Here is a 12,046-nt window from a genome sequence, read left to right on the forward strand (position 1 = left end):
AACGCAAACTCGGAGGGATGGAGGACCTGGCGTTGGTGATGTCTCAGAAAACCGTCTCAGGTGGGTTTCAGCTGGCCGAGCCCTGATCGCCGCCCCCCCCCCCCACACACACACACTCGCAGGGCTCTCTTAGGGCGCCTGGCAGTCCTCTGGGCCGGAGTGTATTTGAGGTTTGAGTAATGGGGGGTGGGGGGGCGTGATTGACAGGAAGGAGGCGATGTGTGTTAACTCCCACAGGTTCGAACCTTGAGCCTGTGGGACCATGATGTGAGTCTAGGCCTCAGAGGGGACCTGGGTGGGGTGGGGTGCGTGGGGAGCGCTTTCTGGGCTGACGTGATCGCATTGACCATGGTGTCTGGTGCCTCTCACAAGGGACCATGACGTGCGGGGCTCTCTCTCGGGGAGCGCGACCTATTCCTGTGTCTAGAAGGTCATTCAGTGAAGAGGAGAGGGTTCATTTCTGGGGTTTGGGGCCGGCAGCTAAACATACAAGTTACCAAGAACTGGTTTCCTTATCAAGTCCCCGAAGTGGCAGAGAGAGAGGAGATTGTAGCTGATGGTCCTCGGCCCTCCCCGGCCCTCTGGGGGGGGGGGGGGGGGGGGAGACAGGAGGTAGGGCGAGGGACAGGGAAACCAGTGAGCAAGTGGGTGAGTCTCCTGCCTGTGTGACTTCGGGCAAGTTACTTAACCTGTCTGTGCCTCCATTCTCTCATCTGGAAAATGGTTAAACCCGATCCAGGGTTCTGGGGAGGATTGAACAAAGTAACACATGTCCAGCCACTAACCCCCGTCTGGAAAACAGCAGGTGTGCACGAATCCCGATTCTCTCAGCCTTCGTTTGGGGAAAGGAAGTGAAAAGGTTTATGCCAAATCTGATCGCAGCTCTGTTACTAGCCAGCCCTGTGAACGTGAGCCAGTCGCCTAACCTTTCTGGGCCTGGGGGTGAAATGAGAGAGGGGTCAGATATGGAGTCCCCTCCAGGGCTGAAGGGGACTGGGAGATGCCAACTTGAGTTCCATCCCCCTGATCTCATGGGACAATTTGTTTTCTCTTGCCTCAGACTTGCCAAAGCTGCGAGAGGGGCCTTGGACCTCAGAGGCTGGGGCGCAACCTGAAGGTGGGAGTCTGCCCAGCGTTGGCCTGTTGGAGGCAGTGTTGAGCATGTTTGTGTTCAATGTCAGGATGTTCAGCAGCAGCCCAGGGTCTCCCTGGGGCTCTGAAACCACTGAGGGGAAGAAACCAATAGTTCTCATCCATGCACCTGCCTCCTGGCCATGTCTCTGGACCCCAACCCTCTCTGTGGCCTAGAGGTTCCTGGCCCCCTGGGAGAGCCGCTGGGGAGACCGAAAGCGTTAAACGCTTCTGACCTGGAAACTCAGCATCAGCCCAGCCTCACAGCCAACAATGAGGAGCTGTTTCACTAGTTAGCAGAGGGGGCAGAGTTTTTCTGAGGAACAAGAGCTGTGCTATTTGGATGTCCTGCAAGTGCCCGATTAAGCTTGGAGAAGGAGGGAGGATTTCCGGTTTGGAGAAAAGGCAACACTGTCCAAAGACTGAGAGGCTGGCCAAGGACATTTGGACAATGAAGTGCTGCAGGTGCAATGAAGTCATGCTTCAGGCAAAGGGTGACCTCGAAAAATTAATCAGAAATGCTGGAGGTGACAGATCGGGCTTGTGACTGCTTGGGAAGGAACGTGCGGTCCAGGCAGGGTGGGTGGAGCGAGTCAGTTTCTGTGCAGCGACAGACCCCTGGGACCTCCACCCTTTCAGGTGAAGTGGGGAGCAGACAGGGGTGCTGGGGGAGGGGGGCACAAAGAGCAGGGAACTAATGCCGGCCCTTCACGCCCGGTCTCTGCATTTTTACTGTGGGTCCATCTGGAGAAGGCTTGCTTTTAGTCTCTAACGACCCACCAGCTTCTCTTTTTTTGTTATTTGGTGGCCAGGCAGAGCTGGCAGCAGCTCCCGGAACCTGGAGCTGTGGGCACGAGGCAGACTCCCACCTTCAGGTTTCGCCCCAGCCTCTGAGGTCCAAGGCCCCTCTCGCAGCTTTGGCAAGTCTGAGGCAAGAGAAAACAAATTGTCCCATGAGATCAGGGGGATGGAACTCAAGTTGGCATCTCCCAGAGATTCCTTTAAGGGTTTTGAGAGCAGACAGTGAGATGCAAGACGAATGCGCCCTTTGGAGCAAAGAAATGGGAGTAAGGAACTGGACTGGATGGGAGTCTGCTGATCAGAAAAAAGCCATAGAGAAGCACATGTCCTGAGCCAGGGGCTCCGCCTTTCCTGAAATCCTGGGTGGTTAAAAAAAAAAGAAAAAAGAAAAATATTTTCAAGCCCCAGGTGTACTTGCAATTCCCGGCCACCAGCTAGTGGGTGTCAGTGCCCTCAGCTTTGTGCACCTGTTCTTCTCACAGGTTCTGTTTCCCCCAGAGGAGGGGACAGAGAGGAACTCTAAGCCCTTTCTCACCAGTGCTTTGACAAGAGCTCTTTGAAAAGGTCCCTGAATGACCGTTTGTCCCTGAATCTACAGCTCTGTTCTGGGACTGGCTTGTAAAGTCTAAGTGAGGTTGGGATTGTTTGGTTTGGCATTGAGCTCGTTGGCAACCTTGGTTCTCCAGGTCTGTCTTGGGAAGGCCAGTTCTCAGGGTGCCAGGAGCAGGTATGAGGTCTCTTACGTCTTCATGAGGAGTGGGGCTGTGAAGGGTCCGGGGCATTGAACTGTTTGTGGAAGTTTGCTCTGCATTTCTTTGCTGCCATCATCATCATCATCATTATTATTATTATTATTATTATTATTATTTACAAATCTGTTCATCTGTTGGCCAGTTTTCCTTTGGTGTGGGTTCTCCTGGTAACCTGGAGGCACTTGCTGTCCTCACCCCCAGATGACTCACAGGGGGTTACAGGAGGGGCTGGGGTTGTGATCGCCCCCTGGTGGTGACACTTAGCAAGCTCCCTCCTCCAGTTAAATCTGGTCTAAAGACCAGCAGGAGTTTCCCACAGATTTGTCTTCCCCATTCCTCCCTTCACCTTCCAGAAATAACCCTGGAGAATGTGAGTTTACTGAGCTGGAAATGATCTCTCTCTGATGGGGAAATGCAAACAGGAGGAACTGTCTGGATCTTGGGTCTAGGCAGTGAGTCTGTAGCCGTCAATCATCGGTGGATTGTGTCTGCGAGTACGCATCCTGGGTGTCTCCAGCTAAACTGCCCCTGGGCAGGGTGCACATCTTCCTGTCCCTGGAGGGACGCGCTGGTGTAGGCCGGGTGCTCTGTGGGCGCTGCTCAGGATCCACCCCCGGAAGAGCACCTGCTTGGGGGAGCAGGATTAGCAGGAGTCAGGGAGGGAGGTAGCAGCTCTGAGTCAAGTTGACCATGGGCCTTAAAAACGATAAAAATTCGTGACAAAATGACTCTACTTAATAAAAGGAATCTATAAATCCTTGGACTGAAGGTTGGGTGAGCTAATCTTTGAAGTCCCTTCCTTGCTTTACTATTCTTTCACATGGATCAGGGCCGTGCTGCGAGACTATTTATAGAAGTGCTCCACAGGGTGCAGTGCTTCCAACAAAAGGCAGATTGGGGTTTCTGCAGCGTTTCCTGGCTGTAGCCCGAGTGGCGACATGAGGATTCAGAACGTTTCTCTGTGTCAGTCCCTTGACGAGATGGGCAGTATCGGTGCCACCCAGGTCCCTGGGCTCTGCTTTCGCAGACAAAATGAGTGCAGCCTCCTATGGGGCATAATCCTTCCTGCAAAGTGTGTGTGTGTGTGTTTCACTGACTTCTCCCTCCATCCTTGCTTCCTTCCCTCCCTCCCTCCTCCCTCCCTTCCTAAATAAAGCTGGGTTTCTGGTGCATTTTCATGGCTTGATCGTGCTTCCTCCCCAATGCCCATTTCTATGCAGATTTTCAGATGAGAGATGGGCATCACTGACTGTCAAAGCTGAAAGGGAAGTTAGAAGCCATTCTGGCCTAATCTTTCATGTAACAGGTGAGGAGATGGAGGCCCAGAGAGATGAAGCGCCCTCCTTGATGTCACAGGGCCAGCAGAACGGCCTGTCGCTCAGCTCATTCAGCCTGCTCCCCGCTGTTTACTGGCGGCCCACTCCACGAAGTCTCATTTAACTTACAGGTTTCTAGAAAGGCTTGCTTGTGTTTCCCTGCTTCTCCTTGTTTTTCTGAGGCCCACAGTGAACTGAGAAATGGAAATGCCACCTCTGTTTTTTGGTCCAGGGCATGTCAATCACATCCACACCACAGCCGTGACAAGGCCTTGGCAGTGTGCACAGCAAGTGACCACAGGTGTGGTCATCAGCCCGAGGGATGGTCTCTTGGTTATGCTTGGCTAGACTGCAGGTGGTACAGGTACCCGGATGCCCCAGTTGAACACTACAGAGAGTGGAACTGAGGCCTTGAGGAGAAGGAGAGGACGGGGGAGGGCAGCTGGGGAAACAGCCTGGGTTTGGCCAGCGCCGTGGGGAGGATGGCAGCTAATGTTTGATTTGGAGAAGCTGAAGGGTCCTGGCTTCTAGAGCCTCCAGCTCTCTTGGGCTTAAAAATCAAATCACAGACTAGCCAGTGGAGAGAGAACATCTCATCAGAGGGGTGGCCCACAGCCCTCCCTGTTCACCTTGGATTTCTAGATGTCATTTCATTTCTCCTCTCAAAGGCAGAGAAATAAAAGAAGGTGGAGAAGCCTTCTCAGGAGCTCACCTCATTAAGGAGGCCATTCCTGTCTCCATGGGACCAAAAAGGAAAAAACAAGAACAAAACCCTCAAACCCCACCTCTTCCAGGGAATACCAGTTAGGAGAATGGCTGGCTGGTCATATAACGTCTTTCTCTGACTCTTATTAAGCCTCCCACACAAAGGAGAGCCTGGCTAAGGATCGCAATCAGTTTGCAACTCAGAAAAAAACTGTTTGTGACACAGAGAACCAGAAATAAAGACCTGTGTTCCCCATGGGACCTCGAATCTCAGTGACAGGGGCCCTGAATTCTCCTCCTCCTTCCTTTCCTCCAGGCTGGACCCCAAAGCGCTAAAACCCGCTACTCTCTCCCTCTCCCCCTCCCACAGAGACCCACAGGGGCACAACCATGAGCAGCTCCGGGCCAGCCACGGGCACCGAGCACCTTGGGAACTATCGTCGGAAGCAGTGGCTGGGCTTGTGGGGCCCGGGGCCTCAGGGTAGGGGGCAGGCACAGGCTCCGTGAGGGCTGGAAGGGAGGTCACTACTCTTGAGAGGTCACAGGGCCACTCGGCGGAAGGGTCAGAAGGTGAGAACCTCTGGCCTGTGAAAGAGGCTTGGGCTGGCGGATGGCAAGGTCGAGCTGCCTCTTGGGGGCGTTGTTCGCAAGACTCTCTTGTGGAGGCTTCTTCCTTGGGAGGCAGTGACCAGGGACACATGCCGGGAAGGGGAGGACGTCTCCGAGGGAGGGCAAGGGGCGAAGGGACGAGCCCGTCACCATAGCAACCTGACTCCACCACTGGCCTTTGATTTGGTCTTTTAGGGAAACATCTCCCTTCTCCTCCTGGTGGGAAAAGGGGCCGGCTAAGGTGGCTGGAGAAGAGGGAGAATGGACTGGGTCAGGCCCGAGGGCAGCAGAAACCATAAGCAGCTAATTCTCAACCGATTACTGCTACTCCCTGCTTCCTTCGAACACTCAGGACACGTTGCAATGCGCAGTGCTGTGATCCCCACCCCTTGCCTGGTTTATAAAATACAAACAAATGACAGAAAGGTCAGGTGGCCGGCGGCCGCCCACGGCTCAGAAGTGCAAGGACCGCCGCTTCCTCCCCGCCAGGGGCCGGTGGTTGTAGGGGCGCGTCTTCATTTCCACGAAGGGGATGGAGAACTCGTGGCCTTTCCAGTGGTACCAGTTGATGCCCTGGGAAGGAGAAAGACGAGCGTGTCAGATCCCCCGAGATGAGGCCATAGCACAGCCTCTCTCCAGCCTTTTCCCTGGAAACGTGCTGTGGCCGGGCCGCTCCCCGTGGCCGGCTCTGTGTTTGGCCTTCAGGGTTTGTGTGCAAAGTCCCCACAGCACAGACGCATTTTGGAGGGTCACCGAGTGCCTGCTCACTCCTGGTGGGAGGCCAGGTGGTTTCCGCCGACGGGGACCAACCCTGGGTTTGCCGGGACCACGGGGTTCCCTGGCTGCTGGCTTTCAGGGCTAATGCTGGGCACGTCTCAGCGGGTCACCCGTCACCCCGCTCGGCCCACGGTCATGTGGTCTCTAACGGGGATAGATGGGCCGGTTAACACCGGTATTTCTCATTCTCTGTTCCTGGGACACTTCGTAGGCTGCTTCCTCTCCTTCCACTGCTTCTACCCTGTCCTGCCCGCCCCCAGCGTCTGCATTACCTTCCTCTTCACGATACTCCTTCCCTGAGACCCTGAGTAAGACCCGCCTGTGCAATGAACACATACGCTAAGGGACTCCTCAGCTCCGACTCATTCCGGCGGCAGACTCCACCCACCTGGCTGTGCCTGGACTCCCCGTACTTCCCGTTGAGGTTGGTCCGGTGGCAGTTCTTGTACCACCACGCCCCCTTGTACGACAGGGCGCAGTTGGTCACGGCGATGTCGTTGTCTCTGTCCACAGTGGAGAAGGGGCGTCCCTGGTGGTAGCTGAGGGAGTCCCCTGGGGAAAACGAACACGCGGGAGGCCGTTCAGTTTGTCCCTCCTTCGTCGGGATTTTCTGGATGTTTGTCCTGCTCCCAACCAACCGGCTTCCACTTACGGGACCTTCCACTGAGCCCCCCTTTTCCTTCCACCTGTGGGTCAGTCTGGCTGAACTGAACGTCCTCCCCCCTCCCCTGGGGCAGCTGCTTCCACGCTGCTCACTCCAGCTCATCTCCTCCTTCCCCAACCTGCTCAGAACCCTGTCCATGCAGCACCCCCAACCTCTGTTTCCTCCAGGCCCACATGGGACACGGACGTGCACAACTCCCTCTGTTTCCGGGGGGACAGTGATGAGCCTGGTAACACGGGACAATGTGGTCACCGCCATGCAGCCTCCTTATCTGTGAATGAATCAGTCTGATACTTTGTTCACTGGAGTGCATTTCAATGGCTATGCTATGCCCGAAGCGTGGTGATTGGACCTTCCGTGGGGCACTCGGGCAGGGCTCGTGGCCATGGGGAAGGGTCTGAAATTTGAAGCGTAACAAAGGGAAGCGTGCCTTCTCTTTGGAGTAATGTACTTGGCTGGAGAGAGAAATAATTGGACAGAGGCCGGAATTGGAAGGGCAACACCTCGATGGTCCTCTCAGTGCCAAGAGGCATAAAAATGCTGCTAGAATTATACACTGGCCCTTAGCCCTAAAATCCGAGTAAATGCAAGGCCAATCACTCCCTGCACCAAACAATAGAACATTTGGCAAACACAGGCTTTATGGAGTAGACCCCAGGGAACAGACAGGCTGCACCCCAGGACTGGCCCAACATTCAGTTCTGATGAAACCATTAAGGCCACGGGTATTCTTCTGAGTGTAAATGTCTTCAGCGTCTACACAGAAGACGTGGCGATGTACGTGGTTCTTGCGGATGGATGAGTGGAATGTGGGCACCATTAGTGCTGTGGCTTGCTCCTTGATGGCTGTGATGATCTTCCAGGGAATACCAGTTAGGAGAATGGCTGGCTGGTCATATAACGTCTTTCTCTGACTCTTATTAAGCCTCCCACACAAAGGAGAGCCTGGCTAAGGATCGCAATCAGTTTGCAACTCAGAAAAAAACTGTTTGTGACACAGAGAACCAGAAATAAAGACCTGTGTTCCCCATGGGACCTCGAATCTCAGTGACAGGGGCCCTGAATTCTCCTCCTCCTTCCTTTCCTCCAGGCTGGACCCCAAAGCGCTAAAACCCGCTACTCTCTCCCTCTCCCCCTCCCACAGAGACCCACAGGGACACAAGCCATGAGCAGCTCCGGGCCAGCCACAGGCACCGAGCACCTTGGGAACTATCGTCGGAAGCAGTGGCTGGGCTTGTGGGGCCCGGGGCCTCAGGGTAGGGGGCAGGCACAGGCTCCGTGAGGGCTGGAAGGGAGGTCACTACTCTTGAGAGGTCACAGGGCCACTCGGCGGAAGGGTCAGAAGGGTCAGAAGGTGAGAACCTCTGGCCTGTGAAAGAGGCTTGGGCTGGCGGATGGCAAGGTCGAGCTGCCTCTTGGGGGCGTTGTTCGCAAGACTCTCTTGTGGAGGCTTCTTCCTTGGGAGGCAGTGACCAGGGACACATGCCGGGAAGGGGAGGACGTCTCCGAGGGAGGGCAAGGGGCGAAGGGACGAGCCCGTCACCATAGCAACCTGACTCCACCACTGGCCTTTGATTTGGTCTTTTAGGGAAACATCTCCCTTCTCCTCCTGGTGGGAAAAGGGGCCGGCTAAGGTGGCTGGAGAAGAGGGAGAATGGACTGGGTCAGGCCCGAGGGCAGCAGAAACCATAAGCAGCTAATTCTCAACCGATTCCTGCTACTCCCTGCTTCCTTCGAACACTCAGAACACGTTGCAATGCGCAGTGCTGTGATCCCCACCCCTTGCTTGGTTTATAAAATACAGAAAGGTCAGGTAGCCGGTGGCCGCCCACGGCTCAGAAGTGCAAGGACCGCCGCTTCCTCCCCGCCAGGGGCCGGTGGTTGTAGGGGCGCGTCTTCATTTCCACGAAGGGGATGGAGAACTCGTGGCCTTTCCAGTGGTACCAGTTGATGCCCTGGGAAGGAGAAAGACGAGCATGTCAGATCCTCCGAGATCAGGCCATAGCACAGCCTCTCTCCAGCCTTTTCCCTGGAAACGTGCTGTGGCCGGCTCTGTGTTTGGCCTTCAGGGTTTGTGTGCAAAGTCCCCACAGCACAGACGCATTTTGGAGGGTCACCGAGTGCCTGCTCACTCCTGGTGGGAGGCCAGGTGGTTTCCGCCGACGGGGACCAACCCTGGGTTTGCCGGGACCACGGGGTTCCCTGGCTGCTGGCTTTCAGGGCTAATGCTGGGCACGTCTCAGCGGGTCACCCGTCACCCCGCTCGGCCCACGGTCATGTGGTCTCTAACGGGGATAGATGGGCCGGTTAACACCGGTATTTCTCATTCTCTGTTCCTGGGACACTTCGTAGGCTGCTTCCTCTCCTTCCACTGCTTCTACCCTGTCCTGCCCGCCCCCAGCGTCTGCATTACCTTCCTCTTCACGATACTCCTTCCCTGAGACCCTGAGTAAGACCCGCCTGTGCAATGAACACATACGCTAAGGGACCCCTCAGCTCCGGCTCATCCCGGCGGCAGACTCCACCCACCTGGCTGTGCCTGGACTCCCCGTACTTCCCGTTGAGGTTGGTCCGGTGGCAGTTCTTGTACCACCACGCCCCCTTGTACGACAGGGCGCAGTTGGTCACGGCGATGTCGTTGTCTCTGTCCACAGTGGAGAAGGGGCGTCCCTGGTGGTAGCTGAGGGAGTCCCCTGGGGAAAACGAACACGCGGGAGGCCGTTCAGTTTGTCCCTCCTTCGTCGGGATTTTCTGGATGTTTGTCCTGCTCCCAACCAACCGGCTTCCACTTACGGGACCTTTCACTGAGCCCCCCTTTTCCTTCCACCTGTGGGTCAGTCTGGCTGAACTGAACGTCCTCCCCCCTCCCCTGGGGCAGCTGCTTCCATGCTGCTCGCTCCAGCTCATCTCCTCCTTCCCCAACCTGCTCAGAACCCTGTCCATGCGGCACCTCCAACCTCTGTCTGTTTCCTCCAGGCCCGCATGGGACAGACGTGCACAACTCCCTCTGTTTCCGGGGGGACAGTGATGAGCCTGGTAACACGGGACAATGTGGTCACCGCCATGCAGCCTCCTTATCTGTGAATGAATCAGTCTGATACTTTGTTCACTGGAGTGCATTTCAATGGCTATGCTATGCCCGAAGCGTGGTGATTGGACCTTCCGTGGGGCACTCGGGCAGGGCTCGTGGCCATGGGGAAGGGTCTGAAATTTGAAGCGTAACAAAGGGAAGCGTGCCTTCTCTTTGGAGTAATGTACTTGGCTGGAGAGAGAAATAATTGGACAGAGGCCGGAATTGGAAGGGCAACACCTCGATGGTCCTCTCAGTGCCAAGAGGCATAAAAATGCTGCTAGAATTATACACTGGCCCTTAGCCCTAAAATCCGAGTAAATGCAAGGCCAATCACTCCCTGCACCAAACAATAGAACATTTGGCAAACACAGGCTTTATGGAGTAGACCCCAGGGAACAGACAGGCTGCACCTGAGGACTGGCCCAGCATTCGGTTCTGATGAAACCATTAAGGCCACGGGTATTCTTCTGAGTGTAAATGTCTTCAGCGTCTACACAGAAGACGTGGCGATGTACGTGGTTCTTGCGGATGGATGAGTGGAATGTGGGCACCATTAGTGCTGTGGCTTGCTCCTTGATGGCTGTGATGATGACTTCTGTGTGTGTATGTGTGTGAGGGGGGAGCATCTCAGAATATTCGGGATCTGGTTAGTTTCCTCAGTTCAGGGTGGTTTCCTCGTGTCACTGAGGGGAGGTTTCTGCCCAGACAGCACGGGGTTCTGCTCTCTGGATAGGAGTCCATATTGAATGATCGAGACAAGAAGAATTGTCCTTGGCCCTCCCACTGAACTTCGGTGTTTAAACCTTAAAAGCACGTTCCCGGCCTGAACTGCCTGTTCCTGGCTGCTGTGCAGTAGGCAGGGATCCCTATCATCATGCTCCAGACGAGGAAACTGATTTCAGGCCGCCGAGTGGTGAGGGGCAGCTGGGCCGGGGCCAGTGATTCGCAGCCCGTGCCCAGCTCACCGGCCGGCAGGGAATCCCAGGGCAGCTCAGGCCTGGAGCGAGGGGCCCTGGTCTGCTGGGGACCCAGGTACCTGCAGTGCCGTTGTAGCCGCCTACACGGAGCTTGTACAGGTTCCTGCTGTCCTCGACCGAGAACTTGTCATAGTGGGCGAAGGCGGCCTCCTGGCCGTCGCGCATGTCCACGCGCAGCTCGTAGCGGCCCTGGGACGTGATCCTGTGTATGTTGTCCAGCCCTGCGGAGACGAGCAGAGGATGTAGGAGCCTGGCCCGGCAGCTTGGGAAATGGGACCGTGGCTCTAAAATACGTCCCGGGGAGGAGGAGGGGTATCGGGGACTCCGACCCTCAGGCAGATGGTCTCTTGTCAGACAGACCCTCCCGGACTCCGACTCGGCCCCTGCGAAGGGCCAGCCAGGTCTGCGGAGGAGTCCCAGCACCGGTCAGCTCCGGGCCTGACGTCTGGTCTGACCTGGTGTCTGAGGAGCCCAGAGCCTCAGCATCCCGGCCCCGCCCCTGCGCCTCTCACTCCAACCTGGTGTGGCTGACAGTGGCATGAGCACCACAGGGGCCTGAGGCTCTGGCATGAGTGATAGGGGGCAAGAGGTAGAAACAGTGGTCACAGGGGTCAAGGATGGACCCTGGGCCCAGGATATCCCAACATCCTCCCACCTCCCAGCAGCCAGCGAGGGGTCAGTCTACCATTCATTCCACACCCCTCCTCTCCCAGCCTCCACATAACTCATAGCTGCCTCCCTCTTGGGTAATCGCCTGAACGGGAGTCACTGCACCCAGAAGCTGCACCCTCCACCCCCACGCCACAGGGCGACCTCCGTCAGTGCCTGATGTGGGGGGTGGCCCTCTCACCCCAACCTGAGGAGTTTATGCTCAGAGCTTCCCTAAGGATCAGACTGAAGCTAGTCCCCAACCAAGACCACATGTCCGCACTTTCCCCTGCTTTATCCTGCTTACCCTGCTCCCCCCTCTCCTGAGAGCACCCCCAGATACACCCCTCGAATAAGAATCCCTGTCTCAGGCTCTGCTGCTAGGGAACCCAACTTAGGACATAAACCAGGGGTCACAGTGTCACCCCAACCTGAGTCTTGCTGCCATACAACGCATCCCCGGGGCAGGCCTTTGTTCAGGAGCCCTCAGTGGCTCCCTGTTACCCACAGATGTCGCTTCCCCACTTTAGATACTACACGGCCTTCATTCACTTCATTCAACCCACCTGGCCTCCTTTCTCCCTCGCCTGCCC

At 56.1% G+C, this 12,046-nt stretch overlaps 2 protein-coding genes across 3 annotated transcripts in view; both read right to left on the reverse strand.

The window, feature by feature from the left end:
* Positions 1-3,777: 3,777 nt before the first annotated feature.
* On the reverse strand, positions 3,778-7,013 carry TENASCIN-R. The gene is made up of 3 exons (XM_005867735.2): positions 6,929-7,013; positions 6,480-6,643; positions 3,778-5,887 (listed from the first exon to the last, which is right to left on the reverse strand). Exons 1-3 carry the CDS (start codon positions 7,011-7,013, stop codon positions 5,768-5,770), a joined length of 369 nt encoding a protein of 122 aa, XP_005867797.1. The 3' UTR covers positions 3,778-5,767.
* A 618-nt stretch (positions 7,014-7,631) lies between these two features.
* The window catches only part of TNR (tenascin R), a 324,699-nt gene continuing 320,284 nt past the window's right edge, over positions 7,632-12,046 (reverse strand). For both annotated transcript variants that reach the window (XM_005867690.2, XM_014540911.1), the window contains 3 exons: positions 10,865-11,026; positions 9,285-9,448; positions 7,632-8,710 (listed from right to left, as the gene is read on the reverse strand). In XM_005867690.2, the coding sequence (XP_005867752.1) occupies positions 8,591-8,710; positions 9,285-9,448; positions 10,865-11,026 (446 nt within the window). In that variant the 3' untranslated portion in view covers positions 7,632-8,590. The remainder of the gene's footprint in view (positions 8,711-9,284; positions 9,449-10,864; positions 11,027-12,046) is intronic.

This window comes from Myotis brandtii, unplaced genomic scaffold (assembly GCF_000412655.1).
Source record: "Myotis brandtii unplaced genomic scaffold, ASM41265v1 scaffold250, whole genome shotgun sequence".
Taxonomy (NCBI): Eukaryota; Metazoa; Chordata; class Mammalia; order Chiroptera; family Vespertilionidae; genus Myotis; species Myotis brandtii.